Source organism: Paramisgurnus dabryanus, chromosome 22, assembly GCF_030506205.2.
Source record: "Paramisgurnus dabryanus chromosome 22, PD_genome_1.1, whole genome shotgun sequence".
NCBI classification, from domain to species: domain Eukaryota; kingdom Metazoa; phylum Chordata; class Actinopteri; order Cypriniformes; family Cobitidae; genus Paramisgurnus; species Paramisgurnus dabryanus.
In genome coordinates this window covers 23,856,991-23,883,302 of record NC_133358.1, presented here as the reverse complement: position 1 = coordinate 23,883,302, position 26,312 = coordinate 23,856,991, and the positions used below count along the sequence as shown (strand labels likewise).

Here is a 26,312-nt window from a genome sequence, read left to right as displayed (position 1 = left end):
TCCGATTTTTCCTGAACATTTATTATTTTTTTCCATACATTTTCTCATAACCAATTTTAGGGTACCTTTTTAACATTTTCCAATTATTTACATCTGTACAGAAAAAGCACACACATACTAGTGTATACATGTACTACAGTTTAGACTACAAGCATTTACACAGAGGTGAACAAAACGATAATCCCATCTCAACCCCAAAAGTATTGTGCTACACAAACGCAGTGATCAAGGCGCTGTGATGCCTCCACTACATCGTCCCGTTATGTACACTTTTGGAATTGAAAGAAAAACTCCAAACTGTCATCTAAAAAGTTAAGGCAGAGACTTTTTTTTTCAAGTTTAAATAAAATTCAAGTTTTTTTTAAACACTGTCAACTTATATGTGATGTTTCTTGTTGTTTACATTTTTTTCAACATCTTAAAGGTTTGTGTAATGAAACCTTTATTATTTGAACCACAGTATGCTTCATTTATTGATGGAAAAGTGATTAATTGCATTCGGAGAGTCAAAACAAAAAAGAAAAGATTTTTTTGTTTAAGAGAGGAAAACAAAAATGAGTCACCGGGTAGATACAAGAGAATATAAACAATAGACCATGACGAACATCTCAAAGCGTTCTGCACGTGCTCCACGCTGCAGGAAGACATCAAAATAACTGTCCGTCTTGCTCGGACCAAAACGATTACAAACGTTAATGCAAACCAATTAACTGAACTAATAACCAACGAACAGAATATGCATGAACGAGGGCACGTCAAGTGTGAGATGTACACTGAAACAAAGTATGCATAATGGAAAAAACCCACGAAACAGCTCTGGTCTATGTGTGCTGAAGGCTCAGATCTTTTGCTCTTATGTATACGTCACTATATAAATGTACACGATTCCAAGTTTTATATATTTATGTGGTGATATGAAAGCGAATGGGTGAAGATCACAGGATAGACATTGGTGCATGTTGGTGTCTTTCCCTCCTTCTTCTTAGACAAAGCACCGAATTAACCAAGTGACGAACCGTAGCACCACACCAGGATAACAAACGAAACAAACAAACAAAGCTAAGAAGCAAAGATAGCCATCTATATTCAGTTCAGATCACAGCAGAATAGGCACATGAAGACATTTCACCCTCAAAACCTGAGGATTTAGCTGTGTAAAGATCTTCCGGAATTGAATGCCGAGGCATCGGATTGGATTTTCTTCAAACAATGGCGAGTAGAGAAATTATAATGTGTGCCATTAAAAGGATTAAAAGAAAAGAGAGAGAAAAAAATGAACAACATAAAAAAGCATGCACACAAAAACAGGTATACAAACACCTGCTTACAATATCACATCAGTACAACTGATAAAGGATTAGCATGTAAAAAAAAAAACAATTCAGAGCTCAAAAACATCACTCCAGTGCTGGAACATCCAAACATAAAAACACAAAACGGATTTATACACGAAAGTCTCACTCATGCATTTGTAATGGCTGGGACCGCCACGTAGAGAACGCACACGGTGACGGTGGTACCGAGACACTTAACATGTTAACAAAATTATATACATATCAGTTAAAAAAAAAAGAAAACAAAAAAAAGTGTTTCAGGATCAGCACTATATTCAATAATCAGTATTTCCTCCCAACGTCTCTATTTAAACGACAAAAAAAGCATGAGCTCCGTCATAACGTATTTAAATAGTTACTCTCCAACTGGTGCTGGTTCACTAATCCATTTTCCTTTGAAAACAAACAAACATAAATGAGAAACAAAACGATTATGGACGAACAAAAATTTTTCAGAGAACCCTTCCGCACAAGTGCTTTTGTCTATAGGCCCTGATTCCAGTGACAAGCTGTCGATGCGTGTACTCCTAAAGAGATGGTGAGTTGGCAGGGACATGAGCAGCCCTGACAAACAGTTTGTTCCCGTTCAGTCGCAGAAGCAGAGCCGAACACTCAGGATTGGTGGAAGGAAGTTGTGCCCCCGGTCCCTCGATCTCCAACGGCCTTCAGTGTCTCTCTGGCGGTCACAGATTCTCGGGATTTGTGTTCTGCTGAATCTGGGGTTTTGATGTCATCGGCGGTGGAGCCGTGAGGTCGGGGATCTGTTGGCTGCTGCGTGGGTGCCTCTCTTATCCTCTGACAGATCTCTGCATAGCTTGGCTTTCGGGGTTCCTGGTCAATCATAAGCAAGAAATACAACCATGAGTTTAAATATGCTGTTTATTGTACATTTAATGGCTATTATAAATAAAAATGTATTTAAGAAAGTTCTGCGAATAACTTTAGCATAACATTGTAAGCCCAGGGTATTTTAACATGCGTATTTATTCACAGATATTTTTACACTGTACATCTGCTGTCAAATTCTAAAGGAGCTGATGCAACAGAAGGCAACAACAGGCTTGTCGTGTTATACACATCTGTAAGGTTTCAGTGAGATTTCATTAATTTGTATATATTTCTGCATATTTTGCAATAAAATAGTTTTTAAATATATTCATGGCTAGTTAATGGTTTAGATTGTACCACCATTTTAAAATGTTGAAAGAATGAGCCATTTTTTTAGGTGGTTATACATCATCCTTTTAAAATAAAAACTATGCGTTTTGGACGTTTATTTACATGTTTACCCAGTGTGTTAAGATTCATTTTGGAAATAAAAACACAAATAAAAAAAATTATCTTTGTGTAAACTACACAAACTAAAGAAAACACCAGTTTGTGAAAACAGTAGGGGCGCTAGTCAACATCGCAACATTAGAGTATTTTTATGATATTTTGTTCGTATATATATATATAAATATATATATATATATATATCATAGCAGTTGTTTTGTTTACATTTAGACCACTTGATAGCATTATGTTTGCATATGGTGGTGTGTTCTCAATGACAGCTATCCTAAAATTATATCCCATTATATTCCTAAAATAGGAAATATCCCAATATACCGCCTCGTATTACAGTATTGCAATGAATCACAACAAATTGCATGTGACAATGTTGTCATCTCAATGCAAAATCTTTCAGAAGCACAAAGAAAAACTCTTTTTAAATGCATCGTTTTCCTGCAAATGTATCGTAAAACTCACCGTCACTGGATTGCTCGGTGGTGCGGTTTTAGCAGCGAGTGTAACTGAGCATTTCTCTGCAGGCGTCTGCGTCTCTTTAGGTTGTTCTACAGGTGTCAGGCTGTAAAAACACAAACAGTCCACCTTAAAATGGAGTCACATTTTGCACTTTTGTATCATCTTATTTTAGCTACTTTATTCAGAAAATAATTAAAGTGAACCCACATTGTAGGAGCTGGAGAGGGTGAGTGTTTCTGGTCCACCGAGATCTTAGCAGCGGGAGGAGCAGGAACAGCCTGCACGGATTCTTTGGAGGTCCCGGAGATCACACGGCTGGTGATCACATCCTTATTTAGAGACTGTCGAGAGACAAAGACGCCTCTGTCAAACTCATAATGCAAGGACAGCGTGAACAAACATAACAGCTGGACCAGGAACTCGCACACATACACACAAAAATACGCAAGTAACCCAACGACCAACCATGATTAAAGTGACACTACACTTTTTTGGAAAATGTGCTCATTTTCCAGCTCCCCTAGATTGATTTTTACCTTTTTGGAATCCATTCAGCTGATCTCTGGGTCTGGCGCTACCACTTTTAGCATAGCTTAGCATAATTCATTGAATCAGATTAGACCATTAACATTGCGCCAAAAAATAACCAAAGTGTTTGGATATTTTTCCTATTTAAAACTTTTTAAAACATTTATTCATCTGTAGTCACATCATGTACTAAGACCGAAAGAAAATTAAAAGTTGGTATTGTCTAGGCCGATATGGCTAGGAACTATACTCTCATTCTGGCGTAATAATCAAGGACTTTGCTGCTGTAACATGGCTGCAGGAGGCGCATTAATATTATGCAGCAGACGAAAATAGTCCCCATAGTAATATTACTACGCCTGCTGCAGCCATGTTCCAGCAGCAAAGTCCTTGATTATTACGCCAGAATGAGAGTATAGTTCCTAGCCATATCTGCCTAGACAATACCAACTTTTAATTTTCCTTCAGTCTTAGTATACGATGTAAGTACAGAAGAGTCAAATTTGAAATAGGAAAAATATCGAAACTATTTGGTTATTTTTTAGCGCGATGCTAATGGACCAATCAGATTCAATGGATTGTGCAAAGCTATGCTAAAAGTGGTAGCGCCAAACCCGGAGATCAGCTTAATGGATTCCAAAACGGTAAAAATCAAATGTTTAACTCTAGTGGAGCTGGAAAATGAGCATATTTTAAAAAAAAGTGGAGTGTCCCTTTAAGACTGACAGCAAGGTTTGCTAATAATCAAAAAGACCAAAGCATCTGTTATCCAATAGTATTAGGTTAAATCTGTTCTCTATTTATTAAACAAAATATTAAAAGATTTGGTATTAAGTAACACCTGTGTGTCCTTGTTATACAAGTACTTACTATAAATATAACAGTGATATAACACAAAAGACTGATAAAAAGTTAACCTTATCCTTCACTGCTCCCGTGACGATGTCAGACAGTCGGTTCTCAAGGCTGTTTTCAGTTTTTACTTCAGGCTTTAGATTTCCTGCGGCTCCGGGCAGAGGAGGAAAGCTGGACAGTCCCAGCTCAAAACTGGGGGAGGGAGCGCGCTCCTGAACGGAAGGGGGCGACTGCGTGGCTGCTCTCTGTCAAACACAAATATAAAAACATGTAAATATGCTTTCTATATGTTTTTGAATGATAGCTTACATTTTTGCATAGCTTAAGACTTAGCAAAACACTTGTCAAAACAGTCAGCTGAAAAAACGTCAAATAACATACTGGGAACTTGCTGTCATCTCGTCTTTTTCTGTACCCATAGCCGCCTCTTCTTCAACAGAAACAAAGGCAATCAAGTTTAAGCAATAAGGAGCAAACACTTTATTGACTTATGGATTTGGATCAAGTCTGTGTGTAACAGCTAGTGCAGCGTTACCTTCCACGTCCAGCATTTAGAGAATAATCTGCCCCGTTCACCTCCATCCGGCCACTTCCCACTTGGTCCCGTCGAGGATAGCCAGGACCGCTTGGTAATCGAGGCCGGCTACCCAAGTGATGAGCCTGTGGAGGGCGTGTCCCGTTGGGAACTCTCTCCGTATGAAAGGTAGTGAAAGCAGCAGGGTTCTCCAGCAGTGTGGTTCCACGTTCTGATGTCAGTCGAATTTGTGTTTTGTTGTGGTTCCTGTCCGGATGAAAGGGGAGGTTATAGACAGTTTTGACTCAGTGTTGCTGGATGTTGGGCCCTAGGGTGGTGACGGCGGTAGTTTTTACTACTGCGGTGGTAATGGATCAACTACCAGTGGTGATGCGGTGTTTGGGGCAACAAACTGTCTACAGAACTTCAAAACAATAAAATTTGAAATGAATAAAACAAATGAGGATCACACAGCCATCCGTATCTTAACAAATTTTAAGTAGGGATGCACCGATACCACTTTTTTTGAATACGAGTACGAGTACTTGCATTTCAGTACTTGCCAATACCGATACAAGGGACTAGTTTTCCAGTTTGTTGTAAACTCTGCCTTATTGGACAACACAAGAGGCATTAACCCCTTGCACGCCGCTCAAACATAGACATTCTCAGACCGTGGTATCGGGGGACTTTTAACGAGTACGAGTACTTTAGAAAATGTGGTATCAAGGCAGATATCCGATACCAGTATCGGTGCATCCCTAATATTAAGTGACACAGTCTGTAAAATGTTAAAATAAATATCAGTAAATAACGATACTCTAAATCAGTGGTGCCCGCCAAAGCACATTCCATTATTAGCATCAATTTTAATATTTATACATTACTTTTTTATACTAGCTTAGCTTCTTTTATGTATGTTAAACATTTTAAACAATTATAAAACATATCAACATGTAAAATAAAACAAAACATTTTCAGTAGACCAGATTTTATTTAGTAGACCAGCCATCCAGAATTTATTTTTGTTTATCCATTGTGGTAGCCCTTGCATACAAAAAGGTTGGAGACCACTGCTCTAATAAATAAATAAAAACATTTGCAGTAATAATTTCTGTAAAATGCAGAAAAAACAAAGTGCTATCTCAAACATAAATGGACAGTTTTCCAGACAGGCTTAAAGGGATAGTTCACCGAAAAATGAAAATGTTGTCATCGTTTACTTTTCCTCAAGCTGATTTAAACCTGTATGAACTTATTTTTTCTGCTGAATACAAAGAAAGAAATTTTAAAGAATGTAACAAAGCAAATCTGGGGCACGATTGACTTCCATAGTAAGAAAAAATACAATGGAAGTAAATGGTGCCCCAGATCTGTTTGGTTATTAACATTTATCAAAATATATTCCTTTGTGTTCAGCAGAACAAAGAAATATATAGAGGTTTGAGACAACTCATAAATTATGTAAATTAAGACGAAATATCCCTTTAAAACCAGTCACAGACTAAAATGTATGTTTGAGCTGCCTTAACTAATAAAACGGCTTACATTCCATGCCATCCTAAAATATGTTAGTGCCATTGTTTTGTCTCAAGAAGCACACCGGTAAGTTTTTTGTAAGGTGTTTAAAAAAAACACTGTCAGACTCATAATATAACAAAGGCCAAGTCCTGGCTCAATCTAAACCCTGTCTTGAAAACCACCCTGGAAAGTTACCATTTAAAAAAATTATTTGAGCCTACCTTGGCTTTTTCTATCCAAAACAGAGAAAACAGCAAAAACCGTTGTAATGTTTGTGACGTTTCTAGCCTCACTGAATGCATAGTGCAAAATAGATATGCTTTTCGATAGCTGTGGCCAAGAAAGGGACTCTTGCCTCATTTCACCATCGATCAAGTGGGTCATCGCTTGTATTAATTTTGCCTCTTTCGCAAATAGCATGTTAACTCTGAAATGTTTCCAGATCGATGACCTAACACTTGGTTTCCCAACAAGACGCTCAAACCTACCCATCTAATGGAAACATGCCGTTTGAGAACATAAAATCTTATGAAAACAACTAAAAGCAGCTAAACATAACAACTGTTATTGCAGCCGTTAGTATTATTACACCTGACTGTATACGAAACTTTGTACTTGTACCATCATAGTGTGTGATGTGCATCACAGTGGGCCGATCATCAGGCAGACGACACAGCTACATGTTGTTTTAGTGCAATTGTTCATTGACAGGTGAGAAAGATGTTATTTTTCATCCAGGATGCATTGTAAACATTACAAGACAAGTGCGAATCCAACAACCTCTGAATATGGAGTTATCCGAACAAAAAAATGCACCTTGTTTGCAGTACAAGCTTTACACAGCTTGTAAATACATTAAAACTGTTTTATTAGAAAAATACTGAAACAACTACATAAATATCTTTAACAGATGTTTTTACTGTAGGAGATGAAAAAGTACCTGTTTCGAGGTACATACGGTCTGACAGTTAGTGGAGAAGTGGCCGATTTAAAAGTCGGTGTTCCAGCAAAGCCATTAATAAACGCAGGGCTGGGAAATGGAGTAACCTGTTGATGGACATGAAAACCGTGAAAGATAAACTTAAAGACTTTGAGGTGTTGGGATGTTTATCAGTCCAATACACAGACATATTTCTCAGCAGCACCCATAACATTGCATGCATCAGAATATGGCACTTACCAGTGTATGGTCTAAATAGTTTTGGGTAGCGGACCAGCCCTGCGGCGTCACCAGCCGGTAAAGAGGAAATTGTTGTTGTGCTCCATACACTGGTGGGACGTAGTAGGGGGTGTAGCGTTGTTGGACATTAGAGGACACGTCCACCGGCCGATACCCGTTCTTTGGGATAAAGGTATTGACGGCAATGGCCTTAGCCTTTATTCTAGCCTAGAATGCATGCAAAGCATAAAGTTATTACTTATGATTGTTTTTAATGCATTGCATCAAAAGTCCTTTATTGATGTTCACACTACCTTAATCGGCTTTCCTTGAAAAGTTTTCACATCTTCTCTCAGATACTGATATGCCTAAAAGCAATGCATGATGAAGTTTAGCAACAGCAAGTGGAACTTATTAAAATCCCGAGGCTATAAGAGGAGATGATCGAATCGAAAGAAACAAATGAGATGTTTACCAGCTGAGCATCTGCCTCCGATTCAAAGGTGATAAACCAGTTGTCGTTGTAGGCAAACTCACAATTGATGAATTTGGGTAAGTTATCACTCTTAAAGAGTGCTTCAACTTCCTGTAAAAAATAGAAGTCAGACAAACATCATTTATAACTAATAGAGTCATGAACTTTAATTTTTTCCCACCTACGTTTCTTTTTCTAAAAAGTTGCCAGCCAGCAACATCATTTTTATGATTTTCACAAAAATTAACGCCTTCCAGAAAAATGTATTCTTTAAATATATTACATTACAATACAATACAATACTTAAATGTTTAATATATCAAATGAAAGAACCAACCCTCTGCTTTAAAAAAAAAAGTATTTCTCAAATATGGGTAGGTTTCTTCAAAAATATTTTTTTTTAGCAAAACTTTGTAAAGGACTTTTGTTGAAGATCAGATTCAGAACAATGATCAAAACATACACAGAGTTTTTACTGTTTTTGGATCAGTGGATGCTTCAGTGTTTTATAAGTTGGGTAAGAGTGCCACCTAGTGGATAATAACGGAAATATGGATTGCCATAAGAACTTGTAATTGGCAGGGAAGCGTTTCTCTTAATTGGCAAGCTATCTGGCGGGGAAAGAGTTAACAGCATCTTGTAGAGTATTACATGAATAACATAAAAGTCATGGGTTTGTCCGATTATTTGCATTTGGCTGATTATTTCATCCAGTATGACCTACAATGAATTCAAGCGTTACATTTTATGAATAAAAAACATGTTACATACCTCCACAGGAGTGGCCTCAGGAACTTCTCTGAGAATTACAATACAACGGTTCTGATTGGGCCGTACTTTCTCTCCACATTTGTCCACTTGGACGAGGGGCAACGCTGTAGAGTCAACAATGGATTGTCAGTACAAAATGCCATAAAGTTGACACTGTCAAAAGTCTGCATTTTTCACCGAGACTCGCCTTTTAAGATGTCTGCAATGAGATCCACATCAGTGGTGAGTTTCTTGATTTGATCGAGGTTTGCTAAGGTCACTATTGGCACATACTGGTCGCTGTCCATTTGTGAGATGAGGTACATATCATTTGCTAGATTCTCCCTGGAAAAGAGCAAAGCTTTTTAGAAACATAATCATTTGCTTTAAAGACACCAGGATGTATAACCGGACAAGCAAATAGGATTAAGAAGTCTGATTCCAGACTGAATGATTGTAAACTTCTGTAACATCCAAATGACATATTGGTACTTGGAAGCACGAAAAAGTCACTGTTCATCGTTTAAGGTACAATGGCAGGACTACATTATCTTGCAAAGGTCAAGTCTTTGAAAACAAAGCAAAAAACCTTGAATTCAGGGCTAATGCCCGTCAAGACCAGCTGCAAATCAAATGACTCAATGTTATTAGTGACAATGGTAGAAATTACCTAGACAGGCAAAACTCCAATGTTGCCTTCAGTTGTTCTCGAAGGTCCTCGAGCTGCCTGGAGGAGTCAGAGTCATCTACTCCTACACAAAAGAATAAATAAATCAAATAAGTAAGTAGGTAGAAATACAGTAGTACCTAGTTATTAATTATGGTGTCTTTTGCAATAATAAGAAGTTAAAACAACTGTAATACGAGTAGACTGACGACAGTAAACTAGAGAGAACAAGACAGCTATTACCTTTCATACTTGTGTTCTGGTTTGACACAATGCCCTTCTCACTGGCTGAGCTTCCCATGTACACCGATTCTGGCTGCGCTGCAAATGGCAGCTCTACAGAGGTAGATACCTGCTGTTCCTCATTCCAGTTCCCTTTGTCTTCACTGTTATTATAACCTAGAACAAACAAAAATTGACCTTAACTTATAAATAATATTATACACATTCATGGAATTCTCACAAACTTGGGTTCACATAATGAAAAGAAGTCATATAATCTGGGCTGGCATATGAGTGAGTAAATTATAAGAGTATTTTAATATTTGGTTGAACTATTCTTTAAAATTTCATTTGGGTTTCCTCACATTAATTGATAGTTTATCCATCCTCAAAAATTAAGTTTTTTGAGGAAAACATTCCAGGATTTTTCTCAATTTAATAGACTTTATTGGACCTCAACAGTTTACAGTTTAAAATGAGGCATGACTGTACGTTCACACCACCACAGCTTCCAAAGAAGCTCAGGTCGCCCGGTCAAGGGCGCTTGTCAAAAAGTATGGGGAAGCTTGTTGATGCTTTGGTCGCTCTGAAGTCTGTTTTCCCAGAACTAATGTTTTGGTAGGAACGGAATCAGCTCGAGTAGAACATCTAGGATATATTCCGAATGGTTGCTGGTGTTTTGCCGCTGAACTGCGTCATAGCTCATTACCATAAAGTTGAGCTTCTTTCAACTTCCTGATTGATGCTCTGGTCACTCAAAACACAACGCTGATGGATTTGACGCTCCTTGCAGCTGAGAGAAGCCAGCTTCCATTGTAAATTAATGACATCCAGTAACTTTGGAAGCTCAAGTCTGCGGCGGTGTGAAAGTACAGTTAGAGTCTTATCTAGCAAAACGATTGTCATTTTCACGCAATGCGTAATGACGTCGAAAGGTTATGCGTCACATGTGTGAAACACACATTTGCGGACCGTTTAAACCCTGGAGAACCCAAGAACCCTTCTCTTAGCATCAATTAACATTGGCCAAATTTGACTCATGGGTTCTCCAGGGTTAAACAATAAACTAAACTAAACTAAAGATATTAAAGGAATAGTCCATTTTCTTAAAAGAAAAATCCAGATAATTTACTCACCACCATGTCATCCAAAATGTTGATGTCTTTCTTTGTTCAGTTGAGAAGAAATTATGTTTTTTGAGGAAAACATTGCAGGATTTTTCTCATTTTAATTGACTTTAATAGAGCCCAACATTTAATACTTAACTCAACACTTAACAGTTTTTTTCAATGGAGTTTCAAAGGACTATAAACTATTCCAAATGAGGCATAAGGGTCTTATCTAGCAAAACAATTGTCATTTTTGACAAGAAAAATAAAAAATATGCACTTTTAAACAACAACTTCTCATCTAGATCCGGTCGTGATGCGCCAGCGTGACCCCACGCAATACGTCATGACGTCAAGAGGTCACAGAGGACGAACGTGAAACTACGTCCCAGTGTTTACAAGTGTTGAGAAAGAGGACCGTTCCAACGTTGTTGTATGTCGAATGATACTAATTAATGTATGTGTGCCAGTTTATCATTCACAATGGTCCGCAAATGTGCGTTTCATATATGTAACACGTGACCTCTCTACGTCACTACTCATTTACGTTAGGTCACGGAGGAAAGGACCTAGAAATTGTGGTTTAAAAGTGCATATTTTTTATTTTTCTTGTCAAAAATGGCAATCGTTTTGCTAGATAAGACCCTTATGCCTCGTTTGGGATCGTTTAGAGTCCTTTGAAACTCCGTTGAAAAAAACTGTTAAGTGTTGAGTTAAGTATTAAGCGTTGGGCTCTATTAAAGTCCATTAAAATGAGAAAAATCCTGCAATGTTTTCCTCAAAAAACATAATTTCTTCTCGACTGAACAAAGAAAGACATCAACATTTTGGATGACATGGTGGTGAGTAAATTATCTGGATTTTATTTTTAAGAAAATGGACTATTCCTTTAATTAGTCTCGTTCCACATACAACAACGTCAAAACGGTCCTATTCTTCACACTTGTAAACACGGAGGCAGTAGTTTTGCACATGTCAAATAAAGTCTATTAAATTGAGAAAAATCATTGAACGTTTTCCTCAAAAAACTCAATTTCTTCTCGACTAAACAAAGAAAGACATCATCAACATTTTGAAAGACATGGTGGTGAGTTAATTATCAGGATTTTTTTAAGAAAGTGATTTTTTTTAAGAGTAATCCTTTAAAACAGCACAAAATCTGTCTCTTTCCAACCTTTCTTAAAGGGGTAGTTTATCCAACAATGAAAATTGTGTAATCATTTATCTACCCTCATGTTATTCGAAACCTGTATGAGGTACTCATTGACTTCCATAGTATGTTTTTCCTATGAAAGTCAGTTGTTATCATCAAGTGTGTGCTTAGCATTCCTCAAAATATCATCTTTTGGGTTCAACAGAATAAAGAAACTCATACAGGTTTACAATCACATGAGGTAAATGACAGAATTTTAATTTTGGGGTGAACTATAACTTTAAGTTTCAAGGCCTTAGAAAAAAAAGCAATTTATCAGACAAAACCATCAAAAAAGTTCCACGCAAAAAAGAAAATCATGCAGGTTTGCAACGACATGACAGCTAGTGAATAATAACCCCTGTAATTTTTTGGTGAACCATTAGGTAGTTTAATCCTGGTTTACCTCCTGAGATGCTGTCTGATGGGTCATCGGCCGCTTCTACCCATGACTGCTGAGAATTCGTGCAGGTTGGAGCAGAGGCCTGTGGTTTAGGCATGTAATTGGCCCATGCCTTCGCATTGGGATTGAGGTCGGAGATCTTGGAAGATTCCTTAAACATAAGAAAATGTGTTACATGTTTGTGTGGTTTATGCTATATTAACCGTAGGCATGGATGAACCACACATTCTCACATCACATCATTCATATTCAGACATATGGTGACCTCAAACCACCAAGCAAACAAACTGACGAGGTCTACTCACAAGTTCACTGTAAGTATTATGCCAGTCCCAAACACAAGATCCATCATTTACTAATAGGTTATAAGGGTAGGGTGCTATAAACGGCATCGAAGTCTGGAAATCTTCTGATTCGGCCGAGTCAGATTCACAATCCTGTTGAATATTCGTCCCACAAACAGCCTGGTCCCATGCTGACACCAAAGCACATGACTCTATGGGGTTATCAGAAAACAGGGCATGTGGATCTTCAGCCCATGCCGGAAGGCAGCGAGTACAGTCCATATCATCGCTCAACTCTGATTTCCCAAGAAGGTTAGTCACCATGTTCAGCATGCCTTGCTCACCCTCCAATTCGTCCGTGCTGATCAAGTCCTGAGGCTTTTCTAACTGCACAGGGACTGTGAATTGGCCATTATTAAGCAAATGTATCTCGTAAGATGGTGTTGTGGCATGAATGTCAACTTGGTCGGGTTCAACCGGTAACGGGATTGCGTTATTTACAAAATTAACCACATCATCCATATCAACAATAGTTTTCAAATCAGACTGCACAAAGTCAAGAGCTCGAAGATTGCAAGCAGAAGAGTCACATGTTCCAAGTTGGGCACCACGAGGAACAGTAGGTGGAGAGCTCTCGACGGATTCATAATTGCTTTCAAGGCCTTGTATGGCACATGACTGCTCCTCTCTAGTTTCAAGTGACAGGTTTGCAGTACTCAGGAGAGGAACGCTGGAGTCAATAACAGCTCCTCCCATTTCAGAGCCGATCAGGCACGTGTCTCGAAGGTCTCCATGCTCCTGACTGTGTGTAATTGAAGATCTTTGCATGTCATTGGCAGGCTGCCCTGAAGCAGGGTCCTGGCAATCATTTTTCATGAAATCAAATGCTTGTACAGCAAGCGTTGTTTGTATAGCACTCTGAGCAAAACACAGAGACTTTAAACAGTCATTGTAGGATATAACATCATTTAGGCAACTAGGCATCTCAGAATTCGGTCTCTGTGTTTCTGATATTTCTCCTTTAGTTTTGCCATCATCTGCACATAAACAAACCTCATTCAGTCCCTTCTGTTCATCCTCACTGAGGCAATCGCCAGCAATGTGTGATTTATGTTGTAAACAGGTCTCTCCTATTTCATTGTCCATGACTTGGTCCTGTGCTGCTGTAGGCAATTCAGTTCCCACCTGTATTAAATAACTCAATGCCACACTTTCTGGATTTACATTATTATAGATGCATGGTTCTTCAACCTGGGTGGCATTGCTTTGAGAAAGATCTTTCTTCACACGACAGTCAGAATCAGTCGTAGACAAACTGTTGATGGAAAAAACATCAACAATAGAAGAAACGGTTATATTTTGATCACCGTCTGCACTGTTTTCATCACATATACAAGTGACCTCCAGTTCGATGTTTGAGGTATCCACAGAAAAATCTGTAGGCATGCTGCTTGCACATGGTTCCCCACTTGCGAAATTTACATTATTATAGATGCTATTGCATGGTTCTTCAACCTGGGTGCCATTGCTTTGAGAATGATCTTTCTCCACACGACAGTCAGAATCAGTCTTAAACAAACTGTTGATGGAAAAAACATCCGCAATAGAAGAAACGGTCATATTTTGATCACCGTCTGCACCGTTTTCATCACATATACCAGTGACCTCCAGTTCGACGTTGGAGGTATCCACAGAAGAATCCGTAGGCATGCCGCTTGCACATGGTTCACCACTTGCGAAATTTACATTATTATGGATGCTATTGCATGGTTCTTCAAACTGGGTGGCATTGCTTTGAGAATGAGCTTTCTCCACACGACAGTCAGAATCAACCTTAGGCAAACTGTTGATGTGAAAAACATTAACAATAGAAGAAACGTTTATATTCTGATCACCTTCCGCACCGTTTATATCGCATTTACCAGTGACCTCCAGTTGGACGTTTGAGGTGTCCACACAAGCATCCGTAGGCATGCCACTTGCACATGGTTCACCACTTGCGAAATTTACATTATTATAGATGCTATTGCATGGTTCTTCAACCTGGGTGGCATTGCTTTGAGAAAGATCTTCCTTCACACGACAGTCAGAATCAGACGTAGACAAACTGTTGATGAAAAAAACATCAACAATAGAAGAAACGGTTATATTTTGATCACCTTCTGCACCGTTTATATCGCATTTACCAGTGACCTCCAGTTCGACGTTTGAGGTATCAACAGAAGAATCCGTAGGGATGCCGCTTGCACATGGTTCACCACTTGCGAAATTTACATTATTATAGATGCTACTGCATGGTTCTTCAACCTGGGTGGCATTGCTTTGAGAAAGTTCTTTCTTCACATGACAGTCGGAATCAGTCGTAGGCAAACTGTTGATGGAAAAAACATCAACAATAGAAGAAACGGTTATATTTTGATCACCGTCTGCACTGTTTTCATCACATTTACCAGTGACCTCCAGTTGGACGTTTGAGGTATCCACAGAAGCATCCGTAGGCATGCCACTTGCACATGGTTCCCCACTTGTGAAATTTACATTATTATAGATGCTATTGCATGGTTCTTCAACCTGGGAGGCATTGTTTTGAGAAAGATCTTTCTCCACACGACAGTCAGAATCAACCTTAGGCAAACTGTTGATGTGGAAAACATCAACAATAGAAGAAACGTTTATATTCTGATCACCTTCCACACCGTTTATATCGCATTTACCAGTGACCTCCAGTTGGACGTTTGAGGTGTCCACACAAGCATCCGTAGGCATGCCACTTGCACATGGTTCACCACTTGCAAAATTTACATTATTATAGATGCTATTGCATGGTTCTTCAACCTGGGAGGCATTGTTTTGAGAAAGATCTTTCTCCACACGACAGTCAGAATCAACCTTAGGCAAACTGTTGATGTGGAAAACATCAACAATAGAAGAAACGTTTATATTCTGATCACCTTCCACACCGTTTATATCGCATTTACCAGTGACCTCCAGTTGGACGTTTGAGGTGTCCACACAAGCATCCGTAGGCATGCCACTTGCACATGGTTCACCACTTGCAAAATTTACATTATTATAGATGCTACTGCATGGTTCTTCAACCTGGGTGGCATTTCTTTGAGAAAGTTCTTTCTTCACATGACAGTCGGAATCAGTCGTAGGCAAACTGTTGATGGAAAAAACATCAACAATAGAAGAAACGGTTATATTTTGATCACCTTCTGCACCGTTTTCCAGTTCGACGTCCGAGGTGTCCACAGAAGCATCTGTAGGCATGCCGCTTGCACATGGTTTACCACTTGCGAAATTTACATTTGGTTCCTTGTTTGGAAAGTCACAAGATTCTGACACAATCTTTGTCTGGTCACTGGGAAAATTATTGCAAGTGTAGACGTCTTTGTTTGAAGTCAATCCTATCTTTTCTTCTTCAACATTTCCTGCAAAGTGTGCACCTGTTTGAATTTCTTCTATATCTGCATGAGACAGATTCCTGGAATATTCCCGCGCTTCACCGACCTTGAAGATATCAGACTTGGCTGTATTCCCTTCAATTGGTAATATACCACACTGGCCAGGATTTGACATGGCCTCATCCAAGCTGTCTGATGTATCTGTAACCAGGGGAGGTTTACAACATTGCTTATAATGTTCACCGGCTTGAGATGTCTTATCTAAGAATTCTGATGCAGAAGCAGAGTGTAACATATCAAGAGGTGGGTTCTTGGTAGCTTCCTCAGTCTGGGAATTCTTGGAAGTACAGTGATCAGATTCCACAATGGTTGCATTTAAGCCCAATATACCATCTGTTCGGTCACTAAGTGAAGAAATTGAATCATCAATATCATGTACATGAATGGATTCTCTACAATCAGCACTTTTACTTAAACTGTGTTTTTTCTCAGATTCAACCTTAAACTTTCCAATATCATCCGAAGGATCACTGAAGTTTTGCTGAGGTGGTCTCAACTGGCATCCATCCAAATCTTTGTTGTCCATATTTATTTCATTGGCATGCTCCAAATCTGTTCCCCTGTAACCAGAGATACCGTTTGGATCTTGCCGGTTTTTAAGTAGGTCACCAAAAGCCCCCTGTGACCATGTGGCATCTGGACTTGACTTCATGATAGACACCAGTCCATTTTGTTCCAGCACATTCAGAGAGCCATAATCAATGACATCCTCTAAAGTATAGGAAACACAGGCAACATGACTTTCTTCCTCATGGCCATGCCCTTCGCAAATGTTTTCAATTGCACACGTGTTGTTGTCTGTATCTTTACAAGGACTGGAAACATTTTCAGATAAAGGTCTTTTATTTTCCTGGTCAGGAGATAATTTAGGAGAATTTGGGAGGGCATTTTCTTTATTTGGTAGACTTGTAGAACACTCTGCTACGCTTCTTTCCATGGGGCATTTTACTGTTTGTTGTGTTGCTGTAATTTTACACAAATGGCCTGAATCTGATATTCTGTGGTCCTCTGGGAGTAATGAATTATCAAACAAAGCCTTTTCAGAGACAGCTGGTGTACTTGCGTACCTGTTTGCGTCAGCCTCTGTCACAGACTGATGCCCACACTCACTCCCGAGATCCTCCAAATCGATCAAGCAAATGCTGTAGAAACTCTGTTCTTTTTTAAAGCCACGGTTGGTAAACACCAGCTCAGAATTTCCCTCCGCTGAGTCATACGGCTTTGCTGGTCTCCCAGAGCATTTACTGAGCACAGAGGTGACTTGATTTGAAGTGGACGCATGATTTGATTGTTCACTGTCCATATCTCCCGGCGTGATTACTTGTTCCTCTTTTACATTGATAGAGATGCCCAAGTCTTGATCCTTTAAAATGCATGACTGATTTTCTCCTCTCTCGCTCTTGCTCCCAGTTAAATCTTGAAAATGAGACTGTTGACCTTCACAAAACCATTTCGCCCTCGTTATGGCAGTTTCGGCTATTCTTTGTTTCACAATGTCAAGGGTTTCCATTTCCCTAATTTTGCCATTGCCAATATCTTTCCCCAATTCATCTGCATTCACTTTTTGGACCATAGACTCGTTGATGGGTGGGTCATTGGCAGGTGCGTCCCAAAATGCTGTACCTTCCTGCACGCTGCTTCCCCCCTCTTTAATGACGTTGAGACTTGCTGACAAGTTTGGCCTGGAACCGTCACAACTGGCATCCATAGCAGCGTTCACGTTCCCATTTTGAGAAGACTTCTCTTCGATCAGATCGGCAACAGACCCCACACAGACTTTTACTGTGGACCCATTAGGAATCGTGGCTTGAAGGAGACTCGTTCTCTCGCTGACCAAGTTAGGATTCAGCTCTTTGCTGAAACAACACCCCATATTTTATACTTTGTGACAGGAGAAAAGTCTTCGTAATCCACCGTACAAAAACTTGAGTAGCTCCTCTCACAAACTCCTCGGAGAGGGAAAGAGAGACCCAGGCGCATGCTATGCCTGCTTAGCCCCCTCCTCAGCCCCAAAATAGCACATTTAAATTTATACAAGTGACTCACATGGGCCTGTCACTCAAATGCAAGATCTCTCCAATGATTGGTGCTTTAATGGATGCTGTACTTGCATTGTATGAATGGAATCAGCATGCTGGCAAAGGCCCAAAACACAAGAGTGGTTCACACAAATGCATTCTCAACGCCCAAAGCTTGGAGGGGCATCTCAGCTGTTGTTTTAGTAGGTTTTAATCCCATATCAGTCCCCTTATACGCAATACATTTAGTTAGATAAACTAGTACTATGTGATGTAAACTTTACCAAAAGTTGGATCTCTTTCTCCTTCGCTTCCTGTGACTGTTGCACCTGTGGCTCCACGATAGTTTTTCCTTCCTGGTCTGAAGTCATGAGCTGTCCAGGTTCTAGCTCCGTACGCAGAGCTCTTCAGACCGCCAAGAACTGTGAGTGATGACAAATAAGCAGATTAATCTTGGATGACAGCATTTACTATTGAGGTGTCCCATGCAAAAATTCTACATTTTACTGCCTTTTGTATATTTATAGAGACATTAAAGGAATAGTCTACTCATTTTCAATATTAAAATATGTTATTACCTTAACTAAGAAGAGTTGATACATCCTTCTATCATTTTAGTGCATGCACGTAAGTGCTGGATCGCGCTGCGACACTTCGATAGCATTTAGCTTAGCCCCATTCATTCAATGGTACCACTCAGAGATAAAGTTAGAAGTGACCAAACACATCAACGTTTTCCTATTTAAGACGAGTAGTTATACGAGCAAGTTTGGTGGTACAAAATAAAACGTAGCGCTTTTCTAAGCGGATTTAAAAGAGGAACTATACTGTATGGCGGAACAGCACTTTTGGGAGTACTTCAACTCGCCTGAAAAATCCGCTCCCCTTCTCCCTCTCATAATGGGAGAGGGAGGGTGTTACTGCGCCGAGTCGAAGTACTCCCAAAAGTGCTGTTCTGCCATACAATATAGTTCCTCTTTTAAATCCGCTTAGAAAAGCGCTACGTTTTATTTTGTACCACCAAACTTGCTCATATAACTACTTGTCTTAAATAGGAAAAACGTTGATGTGTTTGGTCACTTCTAACTTTATCTCTGAGTGGTACCATTAAATGAATGGGGCTAAGCTAAATGCTATCGAAGTGTCACAGCGCGCCCCAGCGCTTACGTGCACGCACTAAGATGATAGAGGGATGTATTTAGTTAAGGTAATAACATATTTTAATATTGAAAATGAGTAGACTATTCCTTTAACGAAGAATGTTGAAGCCTACATAATAACAGCTCATGCAAATTATGCTTAATCTGTATAACATATATTTATATATAATGCAGTTAATGTATAATGCTATTCCAAGGAGAAAAAAGATGTATGTATTTTTATGCATTTGGCAGAGGCCAGTGCATTCAATGTAGGGCTGGGCGATAATTCGATAACGATAATTTTACCGATATAAACTTTTTCGATAAAACGATAAGGACAGTTCGATAAGTGATCGATAATGTTTAAGCACTGTGCGTAATGTTGCGCGAGCACTTCCGGATGCGGCACGCGCTCTTGGTTTACAATCACAGTGACAGTCAGACTTGAAGGAGTGGAAGATGAGGCAAGTTATTTATTTATTAGTAGAGACCTATGATTTTCGCGATGCGGATAACGCGGACGGAATCACGGAATCCAAATGCGCGGAAACATTTTCTTGTGTGTATTGTTGGACGCGCAAACAGGGTTCGTCAAACACAGCAGACACAGGTGCGTGCAGTATACTTTACTTTCATTCAGCGTCCGCCTTGCGCACGCACACGTCCGCCCAGCTTTAAAAGTATATTTACAGGACATTCACAAATTCAGGAAACTGAGGAAAAGCAGCAGATCCACCACTGCAGTGAATATAGTGTTTGGGTATGTGCGCTCCCACAGCAAAGTGACACCCTTGACATCCATTTATCAGCGTGTATAGCTCGTATATGTATAACACACGCGTGATCACTGAACTAAGTTTTCTTTCTTGTTTAAGTGAACATAAACAGCTGTTACTCAGTATATTGACACTTAAAGCAGTCTGTCTTGGGTCTTAAAGTGACAGTAGTCTGCTGCTTTTGTGTCAGAAAGTGTTGATTTCATAACAAATAGATTTACATTTAATACAGATGCATTAAAACAAGATTTTAGTTTTTGTATTTGTCATGTTCTTAATAAAAAGTAGTTTAAAACCATTATTAACTGTCTGGTTTTTTACAATTTTCATTCAGGAGCAAAAATCTGCCTTTAAATTTGACAGGAGTAAAGATTTGTTATTTATCATGATAATTATCGATATCGACTGATATGGAAAACATTTTCTCGATAATTTTTTGAGTCATATCGCCCAGCCCTAATTCAATGTATAAATTTTATCAGTATGTGTTCCCTGGGATCGAAACCATGATCTTTGCATAATGAACACAATTCTCTACTAAATAATTGATGACAGGCCGTTGAATTATTCGAAAATAATGCACAAGTTGGTAATGCAACATGACGTGAAGCAGAGTGCTGTTACACCGTGGGGGTGTATCATTTTTAAATAATTCAAAGAACCGGGGTCAATTATCCGGCTTATAACACTGTTACTACAGACATTGACTAAGACTTCGCTTTGGGGGACATTTGGCCGGCATTTATTGAAAAATTATGGAAAATTTCTCAACCAATCCGACTTAAAGGATTTAACAGCCCTGTGGTATATATAAATTAAATAATAGTTATTTACATAGTTTATTTTTAAATCAACTGACAAGGAAAAAATGCATCCGGAATTGCTGACAATATCCCGGAAAACTATAATAAATCTGTGTAATGCTTCACGAACAAGAACAGGTGCAAACCTTAAAACAATTAAGTGACTTGGGTATTGTATACTATCGCTGTTTCTCAATTCCAAGAACGCAAAGAACGAACATGTGTTCTCGTGGAGACCGGTCTTGCCAGGCGACCTCGGAAGAACAAACTCTGAAGGTCGCGAGAACACAGAACGCACTTGTGAGAATTGAGATTGTGTGCGATCTTCCTGCTGGTCCCGTGACCTCCCCAGATTGCAACGCGCAAGTCTGCACTCGATGCATCCTTGAGATCAAGAACTCATCATGGTATTTTCATTCGTCCTCTGTACTTGTGTTCTTGATAATTGGAATTGAACTTCGACTGTTAATGATGACGTAGAGCGAGGACACAAGGACGCAAGATTGCTGAAGAATGCATTTTGAGAAACAGCCTATATTCTGCTAAATTATACCAATATAAAAGCAAAACATGCTCCTACTCCAATGTTAAACTTAAACTGTACAGTAAAGCTGACTGGTCAATATCATGACTGTGTAAGGCATCACTGAATGAGCCAACATCATCAAAACCTACAACACTAAGCATGCTTAAAAGGAGGTCTATTAAATGCAAATCATTTTAAATAGCACACATTCCAGACTGGTTGTTGTCTTTAGGGCAAAACAGTTGGCAAGATTGCATTCATGATAAATCTATTATTTAACTACTTGTATAGTCCTGTTGTATAGATTCCTCTGTCTAACTCTACATACAACTAGTAAATGTATGTTATTAAGAATTTTAAAGGTAAAGTGGTATATAGCTTTATCCAAAGCACAGGATTGTGTACTAATTATATTTTGGGTAAAACAGCTATATAAGAGTCTCATATGCTGAATAACAAAAACATTATGGACCAATTTGAATTGATGATGTCACATAAGAACTAACTAAAGAAATCATATTACTACTACAAATAATTTCTGTCGTGTTAACAGCTGACTCAGGTATCCCATTTACATCTCAACACATGGGGGATGTTTACATTAGGTGTGTACATAAACATTAGAGCAGTATAAACTATCTAGAATGGCAAAAATATATGGCCTGGAACTAAACAACAATCACAGATCATAAGCAAACTACATAAAAATGTAAACAGAAAAGATTTCATTCGATCCATATGTGTCAAAGGACACGAAAGGCCAAACCCACAAACACAACAGTCAGCTGCTAGTTAAACCAAAGTCTACCAAACTATGAAGTTAACTCATTGCTCACATCAGAAACAAAAAATGACATACACAACTTAAACTACTTACCAGCACAAGTTAAATATTAGTCTGACAGTGCATGAAACAGAAAGACTGTGTGTTAGCTTGGGTGCTAATAACTGGCAATAATGGGAAGAAAGCTAGCCTGAACTGTGCTAGCACGACTTGCTAACGTTAAATGACAAATAAGTAAAACGCTTCAACCGTTCGTTTGTGGATAAAATGACAGCTTAAACCCATGAAGAAATGTAAACAGGGAAGAAATTAGCAACACAATCGTTCACTCACCTGTATCTGCTCTCCGCGCACGGGAGATTGTTGTGGGCCCAAACGTTTGACTTCAACGCACGAAACTTAGAAAAACAAACCTTGAAATTTGCGCAGGAAAGTTTTAAACTACGACAAACCGCCCTACAACGTCCAATTATGACCAGTTCCTCAATATCCGTCCTGATAACGAACTTTAAACGTCTGTTTGGTGGTGTTTGAGTAACTGGCTAACGTTTGTTGTCGAGATGGTAACAGCACGAGAGCGAACGTGTGTTATTCTTCAAATCGCTTTGAATCACAGTGTGAGATATAAGAGTAACTTATGACTGTAGGTGTTAGATAAACAGATATGATAAAGAACGGCGCCGCGCTGGACCGGAGCCACTCCCCGTGTATTTGTGTCCGGAGTTCAGCTTCACTCTCTCGGCCAAACCGCACCACGAACTCCCGCCTAGAGCCGCTTTATGGACTAGCCCGCCCACTCTCCACTGCGGCCCTTTCAATAACTCAACGGCTGGAGCTTCTGTTCGGTTTTGAATGGGATTCAGGCACGTCTACCCTTAGGGGGCGCCAAAACATATATGCATATGGTATACACTTAAATGTAGTAAAAAAAAATCTACGGAAATTTGTGAATATGTATTATTACATTCGTGTAAATTAACTATTCGGTTTTGGAGAAGATGTTCGTTTTACCTGACAAAAAACTAATGTAACCAATGAGAGGCTTCGCTCAACAGCATGTGACTCTAGTGTATATGAGTGGACAGGCTGATCACTTTTGAAAGATTCTTTGCTTCCGCTTCATCTGCGGGATTTTTCGGTTGGTCGAGACAGTGTACGGGTACTTACAATGGCCAAAAAGCTTAATTATTAAAGATATTATTTTCTACTATGAATATCTCAAAATGTTTTTTCTTGAAAATACTGTTAACTTTTTTATTTTATATGATAAATTCTTCATCCACAAACAAAAATGGCTTAAATCTCCCCTGTATTTTCCACTTTTTCTTACTGAAATAAGATCCGTCTCATCTCTAAGACTTATAAAAAACATAAAATGTACACTATTTTTGAAATGTTATAATAATTTATTTAAAGATGTAACTAAAATTATGCACTTTTCTTACCTAGGCATTGAATTTATAACGTACAGCTTAGCCTTACCCAAACCAATAACTGATTGTGATATTTATTTATTTATTTATTTATTTATTGTTATTCGAATTGTCTGTAATTTAACCATGCTTTTCTTTTCCTGAATGTATGTGTATTCTTTATATTCTCTAATAAAAAATACATAAAAAAACAATGGCCATAATGACCGAATATGGTCGTCCAATTACATAAACGACTTGTCTAGAAGTCCCATATGGTTTGCTGCTCTCTCACAATGGACAGGCAACTCTGTTTGCTGTTTTTTTTTTTTTTTTGAGAGAGAGACCACTTTGCTGGCCAGTTAAACCAGTTGAGCATCAGCTTGGCAAGGCTCCAGCATAGACCAAAAACCCTTTTTTTATATACTGTTAGCACCGTTAGACCATCTAAGACCAGATGACTAGCTTAGTTTATACTATTTACTTTATCCTGAATATATTGTCAAAGAAATATTGCGAGGCTATACATTTTATTTGACCTTACAAATGACGACGATCATGAGAAACATTCAGTGAAATGCACACATTCGGGTTTATTTTTTTATTTTTTGCTTTTTATACACATTTTTTCACATTCACCATAAAATCAATGAGTTAATGCAAAACTTAATTTTTCCATCAATGGACGACTTTTATTTTTGTTTTGTGTCACTATATCCTCTGTCCACCAGGAGGCGATCTCAGATCAGTCTCCCGTTGCGCCATTTCGTTGCGGTAAAAGCCGCCAGATGGCAGTTTAGGATTGCTTCTCTGAGGAAAGGCGCGGTTCTGCTTCTGGTCTAATTTACAATATCAAAACATAAACTATTTACTCAATGAATCGCGCCGATTATTACTGACGCTTGTCCCGGACAACCCCTTTAAACGGGAGAGGTGAGTTTGTGCGAGTTTTGTAACAATTTCTGAATCTTTCCGTGGGGCGCGCGCTCACTGTGTGAATCAAGCTCGCATTAAAGATGGAGGACATGTAGAGGGAGTGTGTGCGTGCCTGTATGTATGTGTGTATTGGGGGGATGGGATCAATTCTCTAAGGACGGTGTGTGTGCATGCCCCCCTGTCCTTGGTGGCACTGTCTTCCCTCTCACCCATGGCTATAATATCTTAATAAGCTGAGATGCGCGTGAATTGGGGAGTTATTGCAAGAAGTGTGACATTTTGTCTTCCTGGCGCCTTGCACGCAGACGTACAGACAGTCAAGCGCGCGAGACTCTAAACTGCTGTTGTTCTCTATCTGATGCGCTTGTGCAGATTGCTGCTAGTTGGAAATATATCTGCTGGTTTATTCACTTACTGTTACGTTTCTGCAATTTCTTACATTTTCCTGAGTTATCACGAATAATATGACGTTTGTAAGGAACGGCATGGGAGGTTGGTTTTGTTTGAGTCATTTGTATCTGTAAAGTTATACAGTTCCAAACGTTTCACAAAACGTACACAGTTTGTCTATCTAGCATGTAAAACGTAAACAATTCTGAGGGAATGTTCAAGTGGCTCCTTACGTATTATTATTTTTTTAGCTGTAATTTTATCTCTTCAAATCTTTGAAGTCCAAATTTAGTCGGTAACGTAGTTTTTACAAGATAAGCAGGGTGTAACTTTAACTTGACATACTTTTGTTCAGGCTAGTTCATGAACTATGCCTGGTGTTTACCTTGCAACAAAACATAATTCACTCTATAACTTGTCATTTGTGATTCTTTTGACAAGAAAAACTATGGTTATTTATAACTCTGTGAACAATATAACATGCTGACATACTTGGGAACTTATAGGCCTAGCCATTGTATTGGTTCCCAGAATTTAATCTATAAAATTTATCCAACTAATCTGAAGTGGCCATAACTGGTCCGTTTCTATGACTTTGTGTGTAAATACCACTCTTCGTGTTAACTGCTTAGCTTAGTTGTAATGTGTAAAAACATTATTTTTCAATTATACTACTTTGTAGAGATGTCAGCAGGTGTCTGTGAATTCACATTTTGGCTGTGAGTAAGCACTGAATAAGCATTATCCAAATGTTGTAAGTGCAGATTCTGATTGCTGATTCAGCACCGACCTATGAAAGTGCAATTTTAGTGTAAAAATTTCAAATAATTGGTCATTCTTGACATCAAATCAATGTGGTGAGAGGTAGTTATATGTACATATTTATTAGGGATGTGCATCGATGCATCACGTTCCCATTAAAAAGACCTGTCTAAAATCAATTATGAATCGTAAGGCTCCGATTCAGTGTTTCATCCACAGCTTGTGCATGTACTACGGCTCCGTGATCAGTAGGAAGTCCTTATCAATCTAAAATCACTACGAGTTTGACTCGTTTATAAAGTGCATTTAAAAAAGCAACACTCGTCAAACAATATCATTCAAAATACTTTCTATTATCATGAAAATACCTGAAACAATCTGAAGAACCGCGATATAAATACGCCTCTAGATATTTCCTGGAATAGTGTTTGTAATGATACTTCTTCTGTGGCACAAATAGAGTTTCTGCACAAGAGCGCCCTCTGGCTTTTGAATGTGGCGTAATTCATTCAAATTCTTTCATTGAGAAAATGA

General features: G+C 38.8%; 2 protein-coding genes across 5 annotated transcripts in view; one reads left to right on the top strand and one right to left on the bottom strand.

The window, feature by feature from the left end:
* Window positions 1-23,070, bottom strand: larp4b (La ribonucleoprotein 4B). 4 transcript variants are annotated; one of them, XM_065258446.2, is made up of 17 exons: window positions 22,612-23,070; window positions 18,532-18,669; window positions 12,482-12,629; window positions 9,796-9,951; window positions 9,556-9,637; window positions 9,094-9,230; window positions 8,907-9,010; window positions 8,136-8,246; window positions 7,975-8,028; window positions 7,682-7,888; window positions 7,442-7,548; window positions 5,002-5,247; window positions 4,848-4,893; window positions 4,529-4,711; window positions 3,291-3,424; window positions 3,087-3,186; window positions 1-2,165 (listed from the first exon to the last, which is right to left on the bottom strand). In XM_065258446.2, exons 2-17 carry the CDS (start codon window positions 18,616-18,618, stop codon window positions 1,947-1,949), a joined length of 2,121 nt encoding a protein of 706 aa, XP_065114518.1. In that variant the 5' UTR covers window positions 18,619-18,669; window positions 22,612-23,070; the 3' UTR covers window positions 1-1,946. The 4 variants fall into 4 exon arrangements, with proteins under 4 accessions (XP_065114518.1, XP_065114517.1, XP_065114516.1 ...); XM_065258445.2 differs by having other exon boundaries at window positions 4,848-4,896; window positions 22,612-23,069; XM_065258444.2 differs by lacking the exons at window positions 18,532-18,669; window positions 22,612-23,070 and adding an exon at window positions 12,784-18,241.
* Window positions 23,071-24,448: 1,378 nt separating this feature from the next.
* stag1b (STAG1 cohesin complex component b) overlaps window positions 24,449-26,312 on the top strand; it is a 29,109-nt gene continuing 27,245 nt past the window's right edge. Inside the window, exon 1 of the mRNA XM_065258442.2 lies at window positions 24,449-24,623. The gene's annotated coding sequence lies outside the window, so the exon portion shown is untranslated. The remainder of the gene's footprint in view (window positions 24,624-26,312) is intronic.

What these genes read in the sequence shown, in the direction of transcription:
- larp4b (XM_065258443.2), bottom strand. Translation starts at nt 18,102, where the DNA reads ATGGGGTGTTGTTTCAGCAAAGAGCTGAATCCTAACTTGGTCAGCGAG. An exon ending in TTGGAGTTTTGCCTGTCTAG is followed by an intron (nt 9,231 to 9,555) that starts GTAATTTCTACC and finishes GCTCTTTTCCAG; the next exon opens with GGAGAATCTAGCAAATGATA. An exon ending in CGGGAGCAGTGAAGGATAAG is followed by an intron (nt 3,425 to 4,528) that starts GTTAACTTTTTA and finishes GTCTCTCGACAG; the next exon opens with TCTCTAAATAAGGATGTGAT.